Genomic DNA, 22,541 nt, shown 5'->3' with positions numbered 1-22,541 from the left:
CCCCCCATATGAGACCCCTCCCCACATGCACATTCCCCTCCCCGCTGCCTGAGGACAGTGTCCTGGGCCTGCTGTGTGCTCTCCTGCACAGGCCCAGGGGGCTCATCTTTCTGGAGTGGGGGCTCCTGGACGCCACTGAAGGGGCAGGAACAGGGAAGCCCTTGGGAGTGATCCAGGACCACCTTACACGGGGGAGTGTCCAGCAAGGGCCTTAGTTGGAAACAACAGAAATGAACTGTAGTTAAACTGATCAGGAAAGGAATTTATTGGAAGGAACTGACAGCTCACGGGAGGAAAAATTGAAACCAGCTTAGGAATGAGTGGAGGAGCAGGGGTTGTGCTGGCACTCAGGGGGTGAGGATGAGAAACCAACTCTAAGCATTTATCTTTTCCTTCATGCCACGTGAGGCTCACACCCCTGGGAGAGCTGGGCCGCCAACCCAGGCTGTGGAGGGAAGGCTGACACAGGACAGGGAGGAAAGCTGACACAGGACAGGGTGGGCGGAGGGGAGGCAGCACTGGAAGAAGTGGGTGTGCCATTCCCAGGAGGGGTGACCTAGTGGAGTTCACGGCAGGGCCTGGGGCGGCGATGGGAAAGCTGTCTAGGCTCTCAGTAAGGAGTCAGAAGGTTCAGATGACTGTGAGCTCTCACACTTTGGGGTGACCTTGAGAGGAACACTCAGCAGCAGGGCCCCAGGGCCAAGGTGGGGACACAGCAGACCGGGCGGGAGCATGCGGGCTGACAGAGCAGGGACACAGAGGAGGCTGGGCGGCAGCAGCTGGGCTGGCAAGAGGAGGTGGGCACACAGCAGGCAGGGCGGCACACGGGGCGGCAGAGCAGGGACACGGAGGAGGAGGGTCTGCAGTAGGGGGAACCCTTACAGCAGACGGGTGTGCAGCAGACAGGTGTGCAGCAGATGGGCCTGCACCAGACGGGCCTGCAGCAGGCCTGCTGGCAGGGGGAGGAGGTGCAGCAGGAGGGCTGGCAGCTGGACTGCTGGCAACATGAGGAGGTAGAACAGGGGGAGGCCTCACAGCAGACAGGTGTGCAGCAGACAGGTGTGCAGCAGACGGGCCTGCAGCAGAGAGGTGTGCAGCAGACAGGCCTGCAGCAGACGGGCTTACAGCAGGCCTGCTGGCAGGGGGAGGAGGTGCAGCAGGAGGACTGGCAGCTAGACTGCTGGCAGCACAAGGGTGGGCAAGAGCTGCTGCAGGCTGACTGGCAGCAGGGGCTGGACTCGCAGCTCACTGGGGCACAGAGGAGGGTCAGGCGGGGAGCCGGGGCACAGCAGCTGGGGGCACAGCAGGGGGGCTCGCAGCAGCTCTCTGGACAGTCATAGCTCAGGTCGCTGGAGCAGACGGACAGGGTGGAGGCTGCCATGGTGGAGGTGGAGCTGGAGGAGAGTTTGAGTGTGTGTGAGTGTGTGTGTGTGTGTGAGGTGCTCAGGCTGTTGGCTTTATACCCCTCCTCTGTGTTGTGTGTTGTCCCTACAGAGGCTCACAACACCCTCTCTTCCTGATTGGTATTTGGAACCCCATGATCTCTCATTAGTGACAGTTTTTGTTTGGTTTTATGAGCTCTTAGAACTCTTGAGTATATCTGGAAGTCTGTTGACATATCCTGAGCACCTTTCAGTTCAGTTCAGTCGCTCAGTCATGTCTGACTCCTTGTGACCCCATGGACTGCAGCAGGCCAGGCCTCCCTCTCCATCACCAACTCCTGGAGTTTACTCAAACTCATGTCCATTGAGTTGGTGATGCCATCCAACCATCTCATCCTCTGTCATCCCCTTCTCCTCCCGCCTTCAATCTTTCCCAACATCAGGGTCTTTTCTAATGAGTCAATTCTTCGCATCAGGTGGCCAAAGGATTGGAGCTTCAGCTTCAGCATCAGTCCTTCCAATGAATATTTAGGACTGTTTTCCTTTAGGATGGACTGGTTAGATCTCTTGCAGTCCAAGGGACTCTCAAGAGTCTTTTCCAACACCACAGTTCAAAAGCATCAGTTCTTCGGCGCTCAGCTTTCTTTACAGTCCAACTCTCACATCCATATACGACTACTGGAAAAATCATAGCTCTGACTAAATAGACCTTTGTTGGCCAAGTAATGTCTCTGCTTTTTAATATGCTGTCTAGGTTGGTCATAACTTTTATGACATTTATGACAGAACATAACATCAAGGTAGGAAGGGAGTATGTCTGCGGTAATGTGGCAGGGGTCTGTACTGGCTGCATGAGAGATCCATCTAGCCTAACTCCACCTTCCCTGACTGATGCCCAGGGCCGCTGTGTGCACACCTGGGGACCTGCCTGTCTGTGCGGCAGGCTCAGAAATGCAAAGATGAACAAGCTGAGCCTTGAGCTGCCAGCCTAGGAAAGTCAAGTTCTTGGTGCCCTGTGATGCTGTTTACTAGGTCCAGCACAGTATGGTGTGCGTCGGCCTGGAGGAGTGACACCTCACCCCTGTGGGAGGACTCTGGGGGGCACTGATGCTCCTGCTAAGTCTGGGTGCTCAAATTCTCACCCTTCCTGGCTGTTCTGTGCTTCCAACAATGGGGCTCAGTCTAGGTCTCTCGACTCCTTGGAAGTCTATGAAAGGCAAGAGAGGGGTCTAGGATTTCAGTCAAATTGTGGGCTGAGTTGTCTGTCTGCATATTTTGAGTTATACAAATAAAATACATTTGAACCTGGCCTCTTATGCTCAGGTTCCTGGCCTCTCTGTAGATACAGGAACTCATCATATAGACTGGGAATGCATGAGATAGAGACAGAAACAGACAGACACACACACAGAGAGGAAGAGAGAAGGAGAGATGTCTGTTTCCATCTATGATAAGGAACCAGTGCCAGATACACTCCTGCTGAGGAGAACTTGGAAAGCTGGATAGAACTCAAACATCTGTTCAAAGCTTTGGAGGGCTGCTGATCAAACTAAGAATTGAGAGGCAAACTTGTTGAATGTTAGGGAACTTTAGGCAGACTCTGTAAGCTGCTGGTCTGTGTCTGGTTTTCCCTTTAGGGGTGAGCCAGCTTTTCCTGATGGCTTTTCCCTGAAATGTGGCTGACGAGTCTTGGCATTGGGTGCACAGAGGAGAAACGTGGCCAAAGGCTGCGACTACAATGAAGAGAAGCCAGCAGAGCTCCCGAGATCTCGAGGCTGGAGAAAATTACATGGGGTTTGTGAACATGGAGGCAGCAAGGACTCGAGGGGACAAGATCCCAGACAAATGGGAGGCAGAGCTCTAGAAATGTAGATTGAACCCTCAAGGCATCTGCCGAGTTTCATACTGTGCAGGGAAGACCCTTAGAAGGTCATCAGAAAGCCACTGAAGGCCAAGCAGAGTTTTTGTAGTCTCTACCAAGGAGACAAAACCCAGAGTTAAGACTAGCCAAAAAGAAGCAGCTCTCGGCCAGGACCCCCAAAGAGCTCAGTCCTAGGAGTGGGGAAAACCAGACATAAACCAGTGCTTACAGAGTCTGCCTCCCAGCCTCACAACAATAACAGTCCTCTGCCACACCCAAGCCATCTGCCCAGGGTGCAGTGAATCTCTTCAGAAGAAGAGAAACCTTCAGAGCTGCTAGGAGTTTGCGTATACAACCTCAGCCATTCAGTCTTGGATGACAGCCAAGGAATAGCACCAAGAGACAAAACAAACAGTGGAAACAAACCCACAGGCGACACGGCGTAGAGTCGTCAGACACGGCTTTTTGAGACAATTGTGATGCCTATGCTTAAGAAAACAGGTGTAAGGATGGACGGTTTTATCTAAAACTGAAATATGTATAAAAGAAGTAGAAATTCTGGACTCAAAAAATTGCAGAAATGTAACAATAGTATTTATGACTTGATAGGTGGATTTAATAATAGAAGAGACAGCCAGAGGGTGGATTACTGATAGAAGTTATGAAGCATTTAGGATGAGGTTAGAGCATAAAAAGGAGGGAAAGTAACTGAATAAATATGGGAGAACGTGGTGAAGCAATTTCACTTTTTTTTTCCCTCCTTGGAGCCCAAAATGAAAGCAAGAGATATAATGGGTGATATTTGAAGAGATCATGGTAAATCTTTTTCTAAAACAAAGATTCAAGCTACAAATTCAAGCAATAATATAAACCTTAAGAGAACTAAATATTAATGAAGCCACACCTAAGTGGATCATAATGAGGCTGATGAAAATCAAAGATAAAGAGTAATTGTTGAAAACAATCAGAGGAAAAATAAACATTAACTTCATAGTTGCAGCAGCAGAAGATTTATAGTAGTTTTCCCATCAGAAAAGAAGAAAGTTAGGAGGCAATGAGAGGGCATCTTTAAGGGGCTGAAAGAAAATAACTGCAAACCGGTAAGAACACCATCAGAGGTGAAGGTAAAACAAAATGATGCCAGACAAAAACTGAGCAACTTCAACACTGGAAGACCAACTTAAAATTAGCATTAAGGAGAAATTTCCAGGTAGAATGATTGAAAGGCAGACAGGCTTGCAGCAGACAGGTGTGCAATACACAGGTGTGTGACAGGTGTGTTCAGACAGATGTGTAACAAACAGGTGTTTAACAGGCTTGCAGCAGACAGGTGTGCAACAGTGCATGCTCAGCCACTCAGTCATGTCCGACTCTTTGTGACCTCATGGACTGTAGTTCACCAGGCTTCTCTGTCCATGGGAATTTTCAGGCAAGAATACTGGAATGGGGTGCCATTTCCTCATCCAAGGGATCTTCCCTGTGTAGCAGATAAGTGTGGGCCTGCAGCAGACAGGTGTGCAGCAGGCCTGCTGGCAGGGGGAGGAGGTGCAGCAGGAGGGCTGGCAGCTAGACTGCTGGCAGCACGAGGCTGGGCAGGAGCTGCTGCAGGCTGGCTGGCAGCAGGGGCTGGACTCGCAGCTCACTGGGGCGCAGAGGAGGGTCAGGCGGGGGGCCGGGGCGCAGCAGCTGGGGGCACAGCAGGGGTACTCGCAGCAGCTCTCTGGACAGTTGACCTCCTCCGTCCACCAGGAGGAGCCAGTTCAGGAGTCACAGGACCCAGGCAGACAGACCCGGCTGCCATAGCAAGGTGGAGGCAGCCGTGGTGGTGGTGGAGGGGCTGGAGGACGGTGAGGATGTGAGTGTGTGCGTGAGTGAGTGTGTGAAGTGTCCAGGCTGCTGTTTTTTGCTTCCCCTCCTGGTGTGTGTATTGTCCTGGGGGAGGTTCTACACCCTCCCTCCTGGTCGCTGTTGAGAGCAGATTCAGAGAACAAGTGGCAACTGTTTCTCTCCCAGGAGCTCAGCTCTCTGTTGAAGTCAGCTTGGAACAACTTTACTTGGTTTTGGCCTAGAAAGCAGCCCTGGGTGGAGCGTCAGCTCTCTTGTTGTTTTCACCAGTGTGACTAGGGGCAGAGGTGGACCCGTGTCTGTGGGCACTGCGTCCTGGCCCGGTCAGGGTGAGTGCTGCTGGGGTTTCCGGGCTGGCTGAACAATGTCGTGTGGCTGGAAGGCCAGTGAGGAGGTGTGTTTGGTTCTAAATAAAGATAATGTGAGTCTTGGACTGCAGGCAGCCCTGGCCCAGCGTTCAGGGCAGCAGTGACAGCCCCCCAGACCGGCCGGCTCACACAACACGAATGGGTCTTAGTCTGGACGTCAGACGTCGGAGGTTAATGCCGTCTGAGGCTCTGGGGGACAAGCTGTCCCAGGGTCTCTTAGCTCTCCCCTGGATTCTGGGACTTTTCTGGCAATTCTTGGGGTTCCCTCACTTGTAGAAGCATCACCCCGATCTCTGCTTCCATCATCACGTGGCATTTTCCACATGGGCATGTGTCTGCCTCCAAACTCCCCCTTTCTATAAGGACATGAATCTGGTGGGATTAAGAGACACCCCGAAGACCTCAGTGTACCTTGATTAATCTGCAAAGACCCTATTTCCAAATAAGGTCAAACTCACAGCTACTGGGGCTGGGGCAGCAGCATCTTCTTGGGACACAACCAGCCCCTAGTAAGTGCTGTCCCTGCCCTGAGGCTGGCGCAAGGCCAGGCTCTGCGTGGAAGGAGGAGTCGAGCAGGTGTCCTTTCTTCTTCCTTGGGTCAGTCGTGAAGGGTGGGATGCAGGCAGCAGCTGGCCTGACAGGTTCAGAGCACGCATGGGCCTTCTGCTGGTCCAGGCATGGTCTGAGCTTGTGGGGTGAGTCTTTAGTTTATTTTATGGCATAACCACACAAGGAGCACAAAGAAGTCACATATGCCCCTCTCCAGCTTTCTCTAGTGTTAACATCACATGGAGGTGTAGATCAGTTACCAAGTCTTTGAAACCAGCATTGGGACATCACTACTCACTAACCCTTCATGGATCACAGCCTTGTTGTGGCAATGGGGCTTGGGTAACTCAATGAAACTGTGAGCCATGCTATGTCGGGCCACCCAAGACAGACAAGTCATTTGTCAGAAGAGTTCTGACAAAACGTGGTCCACCAGAGAAGGAAATGGCAAACGGTTCCAGAATTCTTGCTGCGAGAACCCCACAAACAGTATGAAAAGTTTTTCTAAGAACAAGAGGCAGGTGGAGGACGTGGAGGGAGGGTCTGTCCCAGGAAGCGGCCTACTCAGTTACAGTCTCTGCCTATCAAGGAATTGGTCCATTTCATCTAAGATTTGGATATGTAGGCATAATGCTATTTGTAGAGTCTCTTCATTATCCTTTTAATTCCTCCTTTCAGAATTTTATTTTATTGAAGTATAACCGACTTACAATCTTATATCAACTTCTGCTGTACAGCAAAGTGATTCGGTTATACATATATATATATATTCATTTTCAAATTCTTTTCCTTTATGGTTTGATCACAGGATATAGTTGCCTGTGCTCTGAGTGACACCTCGCTGTTTATCCATCTTATAGATAATAGTTTGCATCTGTTAATCCCAAACTCCCAGTCCATCCCTTGGGACAGGATGCTCAGCTGCCTGCAGGGTCCTGCCCACAGAAGGCGCCGCCACTGGTCCTCTCCCCTCCCCCTTGGCAACCACAGTCTGTTCTCTATGTCTGTGAGTCTGTTTCCTTTCAGCTTTTGAAAACTGTTCAGTGATATCTCATTTTTCATTTTTTGACATTGATACATCGTTTCTTCTTATTCCACACCCCCCCCCCCATCAGTCTGATAAAAGTTTATCAGTTTTATTGATCTTGAAGACCCAGCTTTGGTTTCGGTGAATTTTCCTTTTGTTTCAGTCACACTGATTTCCATCCTTCTCCTCCCTTCCTCTCACTGTGGGTTCCGTTTGCCCTTTTAGTTTAAGTTTCTTCAATAGAAGCCTCTATGGTTGACTTGATACCATCCTCCTTTCCTCCTGGAAGCACTGGGACCACAGACCTTCCTCTCCTTCAGCTGTATCCACATGCCTCTCTGTGCTGGCCATCCTGGTCTGTAACCAGAGGCTTGGAATGGTCTGGTCTCCATGGCTCTTTTCACTCTGATTCCATCATTGCACGAGTTTTCAGGATAATAGAGTCAGGGCACTCACACGCACAGGATTTGGAAGCAGCCAAGACCCTGGTTGCTGAGTGTTTGGACTTCCACCTCCTGCAGCCCGAGGCCACTGCAGCCCCATTCATCACTGTCGTGTCTTCACTCACCAGGAGGAAGTGCGATAAGGGAACATGGAAAGCTGGCTGGATCACAGGATAATCGCACCCTGCAGGAGTGAGCTGTGTTTCTATTGCAAAGGTCCCTGGGGCGGGTGCTGCCCTTCCATCCTGGCCTCACCCACCTCTGCTCCTGGCAGGAGAAGACTGGGAGGCGGCTCTTTGGATCAGTGGCGGTGCCTTCTGTGGATGGGACCCTGCGGGCAGCTGAGCATCCTGTCCCAACCCCCTTGTCTGCGTGCCAGCCCTGCTGCCTGCATGATGCGTGTGCTTTGTCTCCTGAATATCCAGGCGCCTGGTGAGGTCAGGCAGTTGCTGGACCCTATAGAGAACATCCGAGAAAGGTGAGAACGGAAGGTTCAGGTTTGGACTGCAAGTGTGGGGCTGGGAGATGGACTGGTCCCGCTCCATGTGCGGACTTCCCTGCATCAGCTGACTGAGGGATCCTGGAAGCCCTGTTACCTGTTTACATGCCATGAACTAAAGTCAGCTGCTTGCCAGCGACGTGGCTCTTAGGGGACCTGCTTGCAGCTCCAGCAGCTATCCTTTCATAGGCAGACACAGAGCCTCTCGCAAATTCACAGGAATGTTAAAGTGTGACCTACAAAGTGGCCTGGAACGGGACTGACTGCACCGGCCTTGCGGGGTGGGCGGTCCATCTACCCGTCGCTGGGAGGCAGTCTGACTCAGGGGGCAGCTCCTGCCTACCTGACGATGTTCCAGTCCCTCCCGCAACCCCACAGGAAAGGGGGTCCAGGCCTCTGAGAGGTCAGGTTGCAGGAGAGCTTGGCGCCAAGGCCACGGTTGTCGCTGTACCCTCTGATGGGCCCTCTGGACAACTTCCTGCGTTCTGAGAGCCCTTGGCTCCCGGGCTAGCGCAGACCTTGGAGGGTGACGAGGGAGGGGATGTGTGTGAGTTTAAAAGTGTGCATGCAAGAGAAGGGCTTAGCCCGAGCTGACCCCGGGGGCTCTTCACGCCTGCTGGTCATTCATTGCTGGCATCCTGCTCTCTTGACACCTCCCCTGTAGCTTCCGCAGCCCGGTCACCATGCAGCTGTGGCTTTCCAGGCTGTGGACTTCCCAGGGACACGCCAGGCTCAAGCCAAAACAGCCCATCCCATTCGAAGCCCAGCGGCCCAGCCCAGCCTCCCTCCACATCCCTTCAGTGCCTTTTAAAAAAGTGAAGAAAAGCCGATTTAAACACAGAACAGGGTCAGGAACCATTTTCCCCTTTTGTGCTCCATCTTTTCTTTAAATTGAAAGCTGGTTGATTTACAATATTGTCAATTTCTTCTGTAGAGTGAAGCGATTCTGTTATACTATATATATATATATATATATATATATATATGCCTTCTCTTTTAGATTCTTTTCCATTATGGTTTATGATAGGATACTGAATGTGATTACCTGTGCTCTACAGTAATGCCTTGTTGTTTATCCATGCTACATGCAATAGTTTGCATCTGCCAATCCCAAACTCCCAATCCTTCCCTCCCCCACCCCACTTCTTGGCAACGGCAGGTCTGTTCTCTGTGTGCCTAAGTCTGTTTCTATTTTGCAGATAAGTTCATTTGTGTTATACACTAGGTTCCATATATAAATGACAGCATATGGTATTGTCTTTGTGTGATTTTCTCCACCTCGTATAATACTCTCTAGCTTCACCCATATTGCTGCAAATGGCATTAATTCATTCTTTTTTATGGCTGAGTAATATTCCATTGTATATATGTGCCACATCTTCTGCTCAGCTCTCAATGGATGTGTAGGTTGTTTCTGGGCTCCATCTGTATACTTTTTCCTGTTTCCTTTTTTAACCAGTGTAATAGGGGGAAAATGATACCTTGTCGCTGTTTAATTTGCTTTTGTCTGATCAGGCTGTTTGGGCTGTTTCTTTCCCAGGTTGCCTGCCTTTGGGGCAACGACTGTTCTCACGTTTTCCTTGCTGGTGTCCTGGGTGTCTTGCTCTTGCGGTGTGTTAACTCCTTGTCAGTTTTAAATCCCGCCCGGGCTCCGTTCTGTGAATATGGCATGGCCCATGGTGTCCTTTCTTGGGCAGACATTCTTGTTTTGATGTGAGCAAAGATGATCCAGCTTCCTTCTGATGGTTTGTGTCTAGTGTTGAGAAACCTTCCTTAACCTCAGGTCACAAAGACAGCCCGCAACCTCGCCCTCTAACTTGGAGGTCCCACTTCCCACCCTGCCTGGAGCTGACTCTGTGTGCCCTGTTCAGGGAGGAATGGGCCTGGGTCTTCCTCTCTGCTGAGCCCCAACTTTCCCATCACCACCCACAGGCCAACCATCCCTCCTTACTAACTATACCTCCTCGGTGCCTGAACTGCTGTCATCTTGCCCAGCGGGGTCTGAGCTCTTGGCTCACCCTATCACTGGTCCATCTGCCTCTCCTTGGGCCCAAACTGGACTCTCTGTTGCTAGGGCAGTCTGGTCAGTCTCACTGCCCTGCAGGGACCCCTAATTCTTGGAAATGAATTTGGTCCTAGTCCCTGAGCTCCCAGTGAACTCAATGAAATCCAGAGTGAAGAGGACCTTATCTCCATCCCTCCCCATCTCTAATGGAGGGGCCATCTCAGAGACCATCTGAAGCTGGCCTGTGGCTCACACCTGGGCATCCAACAAAGGCAGTTTTTCCTCGCCACCCCCAGCCAATGAATAACCTCGGTCTTCACAGTCCCCGTACAGGAGGCCTCCCTAGGGGACTATTCTCGGGCATGAGGAGCCTGGCTTCTGGACATAAATGCTTTGCATACTCTCTCGGCCAACCTCAGGCCTCCCCACAGGCCTCCCCAGGATGCTGCCCTGTCCAGGCTCGGGACACAGCCAGGTGCTGCCATCCTGGAGGGAACTCTGCGTCCCCAGCCCCGGGCCTCCTCTCAGAACTCCTGTGAAGACGCTCCACACACCAGCTCTTCCTTCCGCTCCCTCTCCAGCCCCAGGGCTCATTCTGCAGGAGGCTTTTGTCCCATGGTCCCTGGCCTGGCCCCAGTGGGCACCCTTCCAGGGGAAGATAGGGTTTTGCTTTCTGCCTTGTCTGTTGCTGTGATCAGCTCCTCCAGCCCCAGGTCACTCAGCTCTTTCTTCAGTTGCGCTGAGTACCCGACAGGGCCGGTCACCACCCTCCCATCTTACAGACGAGGCAATTGAGGCTCAGAAGGAGCAGCGAGTCAATCGTGGGCCAGGTCTTATGAGGCTGAGGTTGGGGTTAGGACCTATGTGTAGCCAGCTTCGAGTTCATCTCTCTGCGGCTGCTACATCCTCTCTGCCAAATCATGAGCACCTGGGGACAAATGTTTATTTTGGAAACTGGCATTTCAAGGAGCTTTTGTGGAATAGATGAAGACCACCCAAACAAGAACAAGACCCAAAGGAGAACAAGCCAGTCTATTCCATGCTGGCTCCAGCAGGTGGTCTGCCACCACGACCTGGGTTTGGCAGAGGCTCAGGCACAGCCTGGAGTGGACAGAAAGGCCTGGGTGTGGTCTGATGGAGGCTCTTGGTGTGGGAAGCGGGGTGGACCAGAGCTGTGCCCATGTGCCCCAGTCAAGGAGCAGGTCTGGTTTTCTCTGTGTGGCTCTGAACTGGACCTGGGGACAAATGTTAGGGAGCTGGTGGTCACTGACCATGTTCTGGGCAACAGTGCAGAGGCTGTGGGCAGGCTTCCAGGCTGGTCACTGTCGAGATTGTAGGGCAGAACCTCTCTATGGCTTGGCCATTGTCCATCTGTGTGTCCAGCCTCCCAGGAGGTGCTGGTGACCATGCCACATCTGTTAGAGTTATCTTGCTGGACTCCATCACTGTGTGTCCAAGCGTCCTTTGTGAACCCTGACCTTTATGAAATCAGTCACTCAGTGGTTCCTGCATCAGCGGGACTTCCCCAGGAAGACAAACACACCATCTCTTTAACCTGCAGAACCCTCGGCAGGGTGGGGGTGTGGATGAGGCGCAGAGAGAGAGAGCCTGTGTGGACAGAGGCCTGCCAGGGCAGAGGCTGCACGGTGGGTAGTGGAGTGGTGTGGGGGAGGGTACCAGGAAGAGGCTGTCTCGGTTAACAATGGAGGGAGAGGCTTGAGCTGGGATTAGTGGAATCCAGGTCTCCCTAATTGCCGTGCCTGGGGCTTGGCCAGGTCAAGTCATGTCCTGGCAGCTGGGCGGCCTGCCTGGTGGAGGGCCCATATGTCCTGAAGGAGGGGCTGGACCCCTGTGGGGCCACAGCTGAAACCTTGACAGTGGGCCCACAGCCAGGCAGGGCCCGTGTATCCTGTGTCTCTCATTTTGGGGGTGAATTTAGGGTGAGCAGTGTTCGCTTACAGCCCCAGGCTCTCTAGGGGCCCTGCCCAAGCACAACCTCACCCCTCACCTGGGCAGCCCAAGGCTGGGGTCAGGATCCGGCTCCCGAAACAGACTCCCCTCCGCCTCTGACCCTGGCATCTGTCTGGGAGCCCTGTCCCGACACACACAGCTAATGTTCCTGCCCTCGACGTTCGGGGACATCAGAGCCCAAGCCATGAGTAGTGTAGTTTGCAGCATGCGTGCTTTCGGAAGTGAAGCCCCCACCACGTGCCGCTTCTCATGTTCAGTGGTGGAAATGACACCTGTGACCTGCCCCCCATCACAGAGCAGCATCCATCCCTCCCTCACCACATCCCCCGGAGGCTCTCGCCTGTCTGTCCTCCCAGACCCCGCTCAGGCCGCCACATCCCTGGGTCCCCAGCGCTGCTGCCCAGCTGGCGTGAGCCTCAAACCGGTGTCCAGCCTGCCTTCAGTCCCCGCACCTTCAGGCACGTCCACACCCGGTGGGCGCCTCCAGACACATGAGGCCCTCTCCAGGAGGACGTCAGCATCCCTGGCTGTGCCCCAGGCTTGATGGCCCTTAACTCTGAAACTTGTTCGGGTGGGACAGTGTGGTCTGGTTTTAGGAGCCCGAGTTCCTTGCTTGTTGAGGCCACCCAGTTTCCCTGTTAGTAAGAATTTCCTGCCTTCTGGGTAGAATCCCTCTGTTCTCTGGACCCCGCCCCTCGCCCCGCCCACCCCGGTCTACTCCGGTCCTTTTCACTGCTGACCTTCCACGTTCGTGCTCTGACTTTGAGTGGCTGTCACCCCCAATGCAGGAGACCCCGGTTCAATTCCTGGGTCGGGAAGACCTGCTGCAGAAGGGATAGGCTACCCTCTCCAATATTCTTGGGCTTCCCTTGTGGCTCAGCTGGTAAAGAATCTGCCTGCAATGTGGGAGACCTGGGTTCGATATCTGGGTTGGGAAGATCCCCTGGAGAAGGGAAAGGCTACTCACTCCAGTATTCTGGCCTGGAGAATTCCATGGACTGTATAGTCCATGGGGTTCCAAAGAGGCAGACACAACTGAGCGACTTTCACTTCACTTCACTCCTCTCTTCTCTGGACTCAGTGTTTTTCCTCTGAACTGGTTTGGAGAGACCTTTTAATTTAATGGAGAAAACATGCTCCTTGTCTTGTGCTTCATCCACCCCATTTGTGACACCCCGCCCCTGGGAGCTTCCACAAAGCCCCCTCTGGTCACCCTCTGGGGCTGTGCAGAGGGCAGGGGCAGCCTTGGGGCGGGTGGGGCTGGACCTGAGTGTGGTGGGAGTGCACTGGGGGTGTCCTTTCCTCTTATGGCCGCAGCCCTGCTGACTTGCTGACCCATCCCCGTAGTGCCCTGACCGCTAGCTCCATGTCAGGCTCAGGCCTCCTAGGACCGCCAGGCCCCGAGGGAGACAGCTCTGGGGAGGGCTTTTCATTCACATGGGCCTGTGTCTTATCCCAGCCATGACCTGACACATGGCAGCCAAGTCTGGAAGGGTCCAAGGGGCAGCCGTGGGCTCTTCCCCGAGTGAGTCCTTCCCTCCCACTGTGGGGCCAGGGGGTGGTGGGGTTGACACGACCCCCACCACTAGTCACAGGTGCTCACCCGGCTCCCCACTGTCCTTTCCTACCATCTGGCCTTGGGTGTATTTTGTCTGATGACCTTGAACTTCAGAAAAGGAGCCTGCCTGCTCCTCTACAGCGTGTGGAGGAGGCAGTGCCCAGGCCGGAGTGAGTCCAGGTCTTGTCATGTGCCTGCTCTCCAGTAGCACAGGGAACCTCACAGACGGCTCTGTGGGGCACGGATGCAGTCCCTGCCGTGTCCAGACCTGGATGCTTCCCACGTGGGAGCCTGTCTCCTGGGCACCTGGGGCTAGGCGGGGACTTCCTTGACCTCCAGCTGACCTCCAGCAGGCCCAGCACAGCGCCTGGCAGTCAGAGGACAGGGTGGAGCTGTGGGGAGGAGAGGTCACAGCAGACCCACTGGGTTATAAGCTCTCCGTGCCTCTGTCTGCTCACTGGTTAGAGGGAAGTTGTGACACTCAGCTTGCAGGGCTCTTGTGATGATGCTGAAGTCACACCCGGGCACCCTGTAACCCACCTATGATTTCCTTGACACAGACCTGCGGCCCCTGGATGTGCTGGCAGAGGCGGTCCCTCCCGATGGCTCTGCAGTCGGGGTCAGGGTGATGCAGGTCCAAGGTGCACGAGGACTCCAGCTCTCAGCCGCCGCGCCCCGTGCCCTGAGCTTCCCTGCCTCGAGGATTTTCTTCAGATGTGACCTCTTCCCAGAGGAATTTTCCATCGTTGTGACCTTGAAAGTCCCCAGCCTCCCCGCTAAGGTCAGTGACTCCTCCTGCTCTACCTGTAGAATGACCCCTGTGCCTTTGCGTGTTCCCAGTGCCAGAGTGTGCAGAGGGCATGACTGGCCCATCAAGAGGTCAAGAGTGGCCGGCCTTGGTAGGTACTGAGGTGCCCATTGCTGTGAGTGTGCAGGCAGAGCCGGCGTGACCGTCGCCAGGGGTCTGTACAGCAACTGTAACTTTCTGGTGTGCTGAACTGTCAAAGGCGAGAGATGATGCCACAGTGTTTAGTTTGACATCCTTTGGTAGGAAATGTGAACAAAATAACAAAACATACCCTTCTGGGGTCTGCTTACCTGAGATTTGCAGGCCCATCCACCCCAGATCCAGCTAACATCCCCACCCTCTCCTGCCAGGACGGGAGTGCTCTAGAACGTTCCACAGGGTCTAGGAGAGGCACTTGCTAGGCATGCGACCCATCCCTCACATTCCAAGTCAGGATCCTTCATCTTCTCATAGCAGTGTCCATGTGGGCTCAGTTGTGTCCAACTCTTTATGACCCCATGGACTGTAGCCCACCAGGCTCCTCTGTCTATGGGATTTTCCAGGGAAGAATACTGGAGTGGGTTGCCATTTCCTCCTCCAGGAGATCTTCCTGACCCAGGGATTGAACCCATGTCTCCTGTGTCTCCTGCATTGGCAGGTGGATGCTTTACCACTGAGCCACCTGGAAAGCCCCATCCTTCCGTAACCGAGACTCTCTCTGTGGGTTTTCTGTCACCTGTGAGTCCATCCTGATACTCCCCAGGGACTTCTGCTCGCACATCCTCTCTGCTTTCATTCCATGAAATCTACCTGCAAACCCAACTGCTGAGTTTTCAGCTCCAGCCATTGTGTTTTCAGTACGGTCATTTCCATTGTCTTCTGTTTTATATAATTCCAGTTCTCAGGTAAAAGTCTTTGTCATGTCAGCTGCTTTCTTAACAAGATCCAATCCATGGGTATCCCAGAAAATTGACTCCATCTCTTTATTTCCTGTGATTCTCAGTAACTTTTTAAAAATAGGTTTGTTGATCTGTGATTCAGATATCTGAGGTGCACGTGTCAGGGGCATTGGGTGCAGTCAACCTCCAGGTGCAACCTCCTGTTGTAGCTCATGCCTGTTACCTGAGGGCTTCAGAAAGAAGCCCTTAGCCCATTGGCTCCCACCCTTCACCCCACATTCCCCACCCCCAGCCCTAGGCAGCAACCCATTGATCTTACATTATCTTTGGGTTTGCCTGGACATTTCATAGCACTGGAATCGTATAATATATGGTCTTTGTAACTGGCTTATGTAGTATGTATTCAAGGCTCACCCATGTTGTAGTATGTATCAGTGCTTCATCCCTTTTTGTGGCCACACCATAGATTACTATGAGGATATAGCACATTTTGATCACTCCATCTGTCATTGATGGACATTTGGCTTGTTGCTGTCTTCTGGATATTATGAATAATGCTACTATAAACATTCATGTATAAACATTTTTGTAGGGGCGTGGATTTTCATCTCTCTTGCGTATATACTTAAGAGTGGAGTTGATGGCTCTTACATCAATGGGTTAGCATTTTAGAAACTGCCAGACTGTCTCCCAAAGTCGCTGTACCATCTGACATCCCCACCAGCACTGGATGAAGCTTGCAGTTTCTCCACATCCTTCCCAACCCTTGTTGTTATCTGACTTCATTATTCTAGTGACCTTTGTGGGCATGAAGCAGTATCTCACTGTGGTTTTGATTTCACTCCCCTGATGGGTAGCGATGGTGTGTGTTTTTTCATGTGCATACTGGCAGTTTATGCCTCTTCTTTGGAGGAATGTCTATTCAAGTCCTCTGCCTAGTTTTTGATTGGATTATTTGCCTTTTAAATTGTTGTGAGAGTTCTTTATATATTCTAGATATAAGTTCCTTGTGTTATATAGGATTTTCAAATATTTTCTCCCATTCTATGGATTGTATTTTCCCTTTCTTGATGGTCTCCTTTGAAGTACAAAACATTTTAATTTTGATGAAGTCATATTTACCTATTTTTTTCTTGCTTATACTTTTTTTTAAATTTTATTTTATCTTTTAACTTTACAATATTGTATTGGTTTCGCCATATTTCAAAATGAATCCGCCACAGGTATACATACTTTTAAAGCCATATCTTAGAATCCAATGCAAAATCTGAGGACATGAAGATTTATCCCAAAGTTTTCTCTAAGAGCTTTATAGAATTGGCTTTTTTAAAAAAACTTAAAAAAAAAATTTCGGTTGTGCTGTCTTCATTGCTGACACAGAGGCACACAATTATGTATTGATTAGTTGATGAAAATGAGACCGGAGGCCCACAGGAACCAAAATCTTTGTTTCCCCAGAAGCAAAGGTTCAGTGTTTGTGGTGACTTTCTCAAACATAATAATGAGCATTAACTATGGTTGGCTTTACACCTGCTATTTCACTTTTTTGTTCCTTATTTCACGTCTTTTCATAATTGAGTTCCTCTTTGGGCTTCCCAGGTGGCTCAGTGGTAAAGAATCTGCCTGTCACTGCAGGAGAGACAGGTGCAATCCCTTGGTCAGGAAGATCCCCTGGAGAAGGAAATGGCAACCAACTCCAGTATTCTTGTCTGGTAAATCCCATGGACAGAGGAGCCTGGTGGTCTAAAGTCCATGGGGTTGCAAAAGAGTTGGATGCAACTTTGTGACTAAACAACAGCAACAACAAATCCTCCTTTACTGTTTTTCTTTTAGTAAATATTTTCCAATATAGTGTTCTATTTCTTTAATGATTTTTTACCCTATTTTTAAAATTTTCCCTTAGTGTTTGCTCTAGGGACTACCATATATTTATTTAAGTTATCAAAATCAACTTCTGATTTATACTGACTCAATTCCAGCAATGTATGAAAACATTGCTCTATTTTATATATAACTCTATTCCTTCCTATCTTTTCTGTGGTCTTGCTGTTAAAATATTACACCTTAAATGTTAAAATCAAATGATATGTGGTTATAATTACTACTTATTATACTTTTATGATTTTTTAAGAAGCTTAGAGAAAAAAGGAAAGCAATATATATTTAAAGCTTGTTCTGTGCTAACCTTTTTATTGTTTCTGGTTCTCTTCACTTTTTCCTGTGGATCTGAGGCATCATCTGCTGTTATTTCCTTTGCCCAATATAGCTGTGCTCCCACGTACTGCCTTTGTGCTGATGTTGTCAAATATATTACATTTCTATGAATTGTATGCCCAATGATACATTACATACATATTGTTTTATACAATGCTTTATACATATATTATTTTAAATTGTGTTAAATCAATTAAGAGAAGAAGTAAAAAAAGGGAATTTCTATTTTTTTTGGTAATTACATAGTTACCTTTACTGCTGCTCTTTGTTTTTTCCTGTGGATTAGAACTTCTGTCTGGTTACTGGCTTTTTAGTATTTTATGAGATGAATCAACTAATAACAAATTCTCTCTATTCTTATCTGGGAATATATTTTTCCTCCATGTATTAAAAATGGCTTGTTGTATATAGGATTATTGATTGACAGTTTATCAGTTCAGTTCAGTCGCTCAGTCGTGTCCGATTCTTTGCAACCCCATGAATCGCAGCACGCCAGGCCTCCCTGTCCATCACCAACTCCCAGAGTTCACTCAAACTCAAGTCCATTAGTCAGTGATGCCATCCAGCCATCTCATCCTCTGTCATCCCCTTCTCCTCCTGCCCCCAATCCCTCCCAGCATCAGAGTCTTCTTCAGTGAGTCAACTCTTCGCATGAGGTGGCCAAAGTATTGGAGTTTCAGCTTTAGCATCAGTCCTTCCAAAGAACACCCAGGACTTATCTCCTTTAGAATGGACTGGTTGGATCTCCTTGCAGTCCAAGGGAGTCTCAAGAGTCTTCCCTAACACCACAGTTTAAAAACATCAATTCTTCAGTGCTCAGCCTTCTTCACAGTCCAACTCTTACATCCATACATGACCACTGGAAAAACCATAGCCTTGACTAGACGGACCTTTGTTGGCAAAGTAATGTCTCTGCTTTTGAATATGCTATCTAGTTGGTCATAACTTTCCTTCGAAGGAGTAAGCCTCTTTTTATTTTATGGCTGCAGTCACCATCTGCAGTGATTTTGGAGTCCCAAAAAATAAAGTCTGACACTGTTTCCGCTGTTTCCCCATCTACTTCCCATGAAGTGATGGGACCAGATGCCATGATCTTTGTTTTCTGAATGTTGAGATTTAAGCCAACCTTTTCACTCTCCACTTTCACTTTCATCAAGGGGCTGTTTAGCTCCTCTTCACTTTCTGTCATAACGGTGGTGTCATCTGCATATCTGAGGTTATTGATATTTCTCCCAGCAATCTTGATTGTGCTTCTTCCAGCCCAGTGTTTCTCATGATGTTCTCTGCATATAAGTTAAATAAGCATGGTAACAATATACAGCCTTGACGTACTCCTTTTCCTATTTGGAACCAGTCTGTTGTTCCATGTCCAGTTCTAACTGTTGCTTCCTGACCTGCATACAAGTTTCTCAAGAGGCAGGTCAGGTGGTCTGGTATTCCCATTTCTTTCAGAGTTTTCCAGTTTATTGTGATCCACACAGTCAAAGGCTTTGGCATAGTTAATAAACAGAAATAGATGCTTTTCTGGAACTCTCTTGCTTTTTCCATGATCCGGAGGATGTTGGCAATTTGATCTCTGGTTCCTCTGCCTTTTCTAAAACCAGCTTGAACATCTGGAAGTTCACGGTTCACATATTGTTGAAGCCTGGCTTGGAGAATTTTGAGCATTACTTTACTAGCATGTGAGATGAGTGCAATTGTGCGGTAGTTTGAGCATTCTTTGGCATTGCCTTTCTTAGGGATAGGAATGAAAACTAACAGTTTATACTTTGAGAATACCTGGTCCCATTGACTCTCATCTCCATTGTTCCCAATGGAAAGTCAGCTGTAAGTCTTACTGGGATTCCCTTGTGAGTGACTCAGCATTTTTCTCCTTCTGCTTTTGAGATTTTCTCTAAGCTTTTGACTTTCAGTGTATTTACTAGGATGTGTCTGTTTGTGACTCTTACTTGTGTATCTTATTTGGAATTTATTCCGAAGGCAATGGAAACCCACTCCAGTACTCTCAACTGGAAAATCCCATGGGCGGAGGAGCCTGCTGGGCTGCAGTCCACGGGGTTGCAAAGAGTCGGACACAACTGAGCAACTTCACTTTCACTTTTCACTTTCATGCATTGGAGAAGGAAATGGCAACCCACTCCAGTGTTCTTGCCTGGAGAATCCCAGGGATGGGGAAGCCTGGTGGGCTGCCGTCTATGGGGTCTCACAGAGTCGGACACGACTGAAGCGACGCAGCAGCAGCAGCAACCTCCTGGATGTGTAGATTAAAGTTGTTCAATACATTTATACAGTTTTAACCTATTATTTCTTTAAAGTAATATTTCTCCATTGTTATCTGACTGCCATGCAGTCCTCCAGTAGAGTCCTCAGCCCCACCCATCAGAGGTCAGTGAAGGCTGGAACTCGGAAGCCCGCTGGCCCCTGACAAGTCCTCTATGGAATCTGGGGGCTACCTGCAGACAAGGGCATCACCAAGGTCCTGCCCTTGCCCCTTCAGAGACTTGAAAGAATACAATGGCTGAAAAATGAGGACACACAGGGTCGTGGCCAGATGCCATTGTGCTCACTAGGCCATAGCTGTGGACGGAGCACTGGAGACACAGTGTCCAGGTGTCCACGCACAAGGCTCACAGACAACCAGGCCCTCCTACTAACGTTCACTATGACAGACTCCAGGACCTCAACCTGGTGAATGCCTACCCGTGGAAGGGGTCCTTGAGGGAGGAGATGTTGTTCTAATCAGCACCCAGGGCTGCAGGAGCCCCTGACATTGTCTGGACTGTGAGGAGAGGAGGAAGGTGTGAACATTAAGACTCTTTTGTGCAGCTTCTATAAAAGCTCGGATGCAATGCAGCAAAAGGCAGTTGGTCCACTGGTCATTCTCTCTGGGCTAGCCTGCGTCTGCATCTGAGCCCTTCTCTGTGAGCCAGTCTCTGCCCCAGGAGGACGCAGCCCCTCACATCTGACCCAGGGTTCACTCCTAGTAGACACAGGTCCCCTCACCTTCCCTGATAACCAGCAGTATCAGCTCACAAAGTACAGCCTGCTCTGTCAGCTCACACCCTGCAGCCATGCCAGTGGGGAATGGCCAGACCTGTCCACTCCTGAACATACCTCCCTTCTCTCAAAGCCCTGATTCTGGGATTGGCTCTCGTCCCTTCCTTGGGACTAGAAGTTTTGTTTACAAGAGCACCTGTTGTCCCCACTGGTGCAGAGGGCCATTGTTATCAGAAAGTTACCTGACTGCTACTGTCCTCGCAAAGGCATCAAAAGCTTTGCTATTATCTTTCCTCTGGAGACAAACATGGGCAGGATATCCCTGCCTCCACTCAGGAGCCTCACCAGCCAAAAGTATTTACAGACAGTGACCAGTGCTGCCAAAACAGAGCATGATACTAAACAAAAACAAGGAAGGAAAGACTTCATCAAGCTGTTGCCAGAACAACACACAGCACAGAGGAGAGGTATAAAGCTGGGCAGCTCTGGGAACTCACACACATACTCACTCACACTCACATCCTCACCCTCCTCCAGCCCCACAAGCCCACAATGGCTTTCTCCACCCTGTCTGACTGTTCCAGTGACTTGAGCTACAACAGCCGGGTCTGCCTGCCTGGGTCATATGACTCCTGCACTGGGTCCTCCTGGCAGGTGGACGACTGCCCAGAGAGCTGCTGTGAGCCCCCCTGCTGTGCCCCCAGCTGCTGTGCTCCAGCCCCCCGCCTGACCCTCCTCTGTGCCCCAGTGAGCTGCGAGTGCAGCCCCTGCTGCCAGCCAGCCTGCAGCAGCTCCTGCCCAGCCTCATGCTGCCAGCAGTCTAGCTGCCAGCCCGCCTGCTGCACCTCCTCCCATTGTCAGCAGGCCTGCTGTGAGGCCGTCTGCTGCAGGCCTGTGTGCTGCACACCTGTCTGCTGCAGGCCTGTCTGCTGCACACCTCTCTGCTGCAGGCCCGTCTGCTGCACACCTGTCTGCTGCAGGCCCGTGTGCTGTGAGTCTTCCCCCTGCTCAGCCTCCTTGTGCTGCCAGCCCAACCCCTGCTCCTCGGTGAGTTGCAGACCTTCTTCCTCCGTGTCCCTCCTCTGCCGTCCTGTGTGCCGCCCTGCCTGCTGTGTGCCCACCTCCTCCTGCCAGCCCAGCTGCTGTCGCCCGGCCTCCAACGTGTCGCTGCTATGCCGGCCCGCGTGCCCCCGCCCTGCTTGCTGCATCCCAACCTCAGCCCCAGAGCCCTGTTGCTGACCTGGCACATTGCCAACTCCTTCCAGGGCCAACGCTGGCTTTCACGTGAAATTTCTGTAGCCTAGAGCCAAGTCTGGGGTCTCCTTCTGCCCCAGAATTTCCTGTGAGCAGCCTGGGCTGGCTCCTGGTTCCCTCCAGGCCCTGAGTGTCAGCCAGCATCCTGTTTTCCATCCTTGTTGGTCATAGATTTTGTCCTGACCTAGGTGAGGGGGCTGCTTGTTAACAAATAAAGTCATTGTCATGCCCTCTCTGTGCCTTGAGTGCATATCTTTCAAACCCTGAGAAAGACCTTTGTTGTGGAGAGTGGTCTGGGCTGGTTTAGAAACCAGACCTTGAGTTGCATTCAGGACACTAACACCATCAGGCACGGCTAACCACACCCTGCTACTCTCTGCCAGGGTGTCCTGAGGCCATAGTTCGACTGCAGCCTCCAGTCCAGAGTACCCTGCTCACCTGTACACCCCTGCATGAAGTGAGTGATGGGGTGGCAGTGGGGCATATGTTCAGGCCCCAGGCTTGCACACTGGGAACATGGGGCCTCACTAGGGACAAAGGAGATGTTGTTTAGTAAACATCTGCCTTGAATATGTAAAGCTTACTCCAGAATCAGCTTCAGACAGGCAGGTGCCAGCCGTTCCCTAGTGCCCTGGACATGAGTGTGAGTGCTTCCCTCTGTGTGCGAAGGTCTGGATGGTGAGAGCCACGTGCGGTGATGTTGGGAGCCTGTGTGAGTCAGGTTCTCCAGAGAAAGAACCCATAAGACATGTGCACGTATGCAGAGACTGATGTTGAGGAGCTGGCTCACGCAGTTTGGAGGCGGGCAAGACCCAAATCTGCAGGGTGAGCTTCCTGGGAAGAGTTGGTGTTGCAGCTACAGATGACCAGCTGGTAGAATCT

At 50.9% G+C, this 22,541-nt stretch overlaps 3 protein-coding genes across 3 annotated transcripts in view; 2 read left to right on the top strand and 1 right to left on the bottom strand.

Annotated features, from left to right (window-relative positions):
* TSPEAR (thrombospondin type laminin G domain and EAR repeats) overlaps positions 1-22,541 on the top strand; it is a 182,433-nt gene that overhangs the window by 69,029 nt on the left and 90,863 nt on the right. Inside the window, exon 2 of the mRNA XM_055569798.1 lies at positions 14,069-14,289. Coding sequence (XP_055425773.1) covers positions 14,069-14,289 — 221 coding nt within the window. The remainder of the gene's footprint in view (positions 1-14,068; positions 14,290-22,541) is intronic.
* LOC129644266 (keratin-associated protein 10-3-like) lies at positions 680-1,381 on the bottom strand. Its single transcript, XM_055569814.1, has 2 exons — positions 939-1,381; positions 680-860 (listed from the first exon to the last, which is right to left on the bottom strand). The coding sequence occupies exons 1-2, from the start codon at positions 1,379-1,381 to the stop codon at positions 680-682; spliced, it is 624 nt and encodes a 207-aa protein (XP_055425789.1).
* LOC129644267 (keratin-associated protein 10-8-like) lies at positions 20,958-21,884 on the top strand. Its single transcript, XM_055569815.1, has one exon. The coding sequence runs from the start codon at positions 20,958-20,960 to the stop codon at positions 21,642-21,644; it is 687 nt and encodes a 228-aa protein (XP_055425790.1). The 3' UTR covers positions 21,645-21,884.

Source organism: Bubalus kerabau, chromosome 2 (genome assembly GCF_029407905.1).
Source record: "Bubalus kerabau isolate K-KA32 ecotype Philippines breed swamp buffalo chromosome 2, PCC_UOA_SB_1v2, whole genome shotgun sequence".
NCBI classification, from domain to species: Eukaryota; Metazoa; Chordata; class Mammalia; order Artiodactyla; family Bovidae; genus Bubalus; species Bubalus kerabau.
The sequence above is the reverse complement of the archived record's forward strand: the minus strand, read 5'-3'. Positions and strand labels throughout refer to the sequence as shown.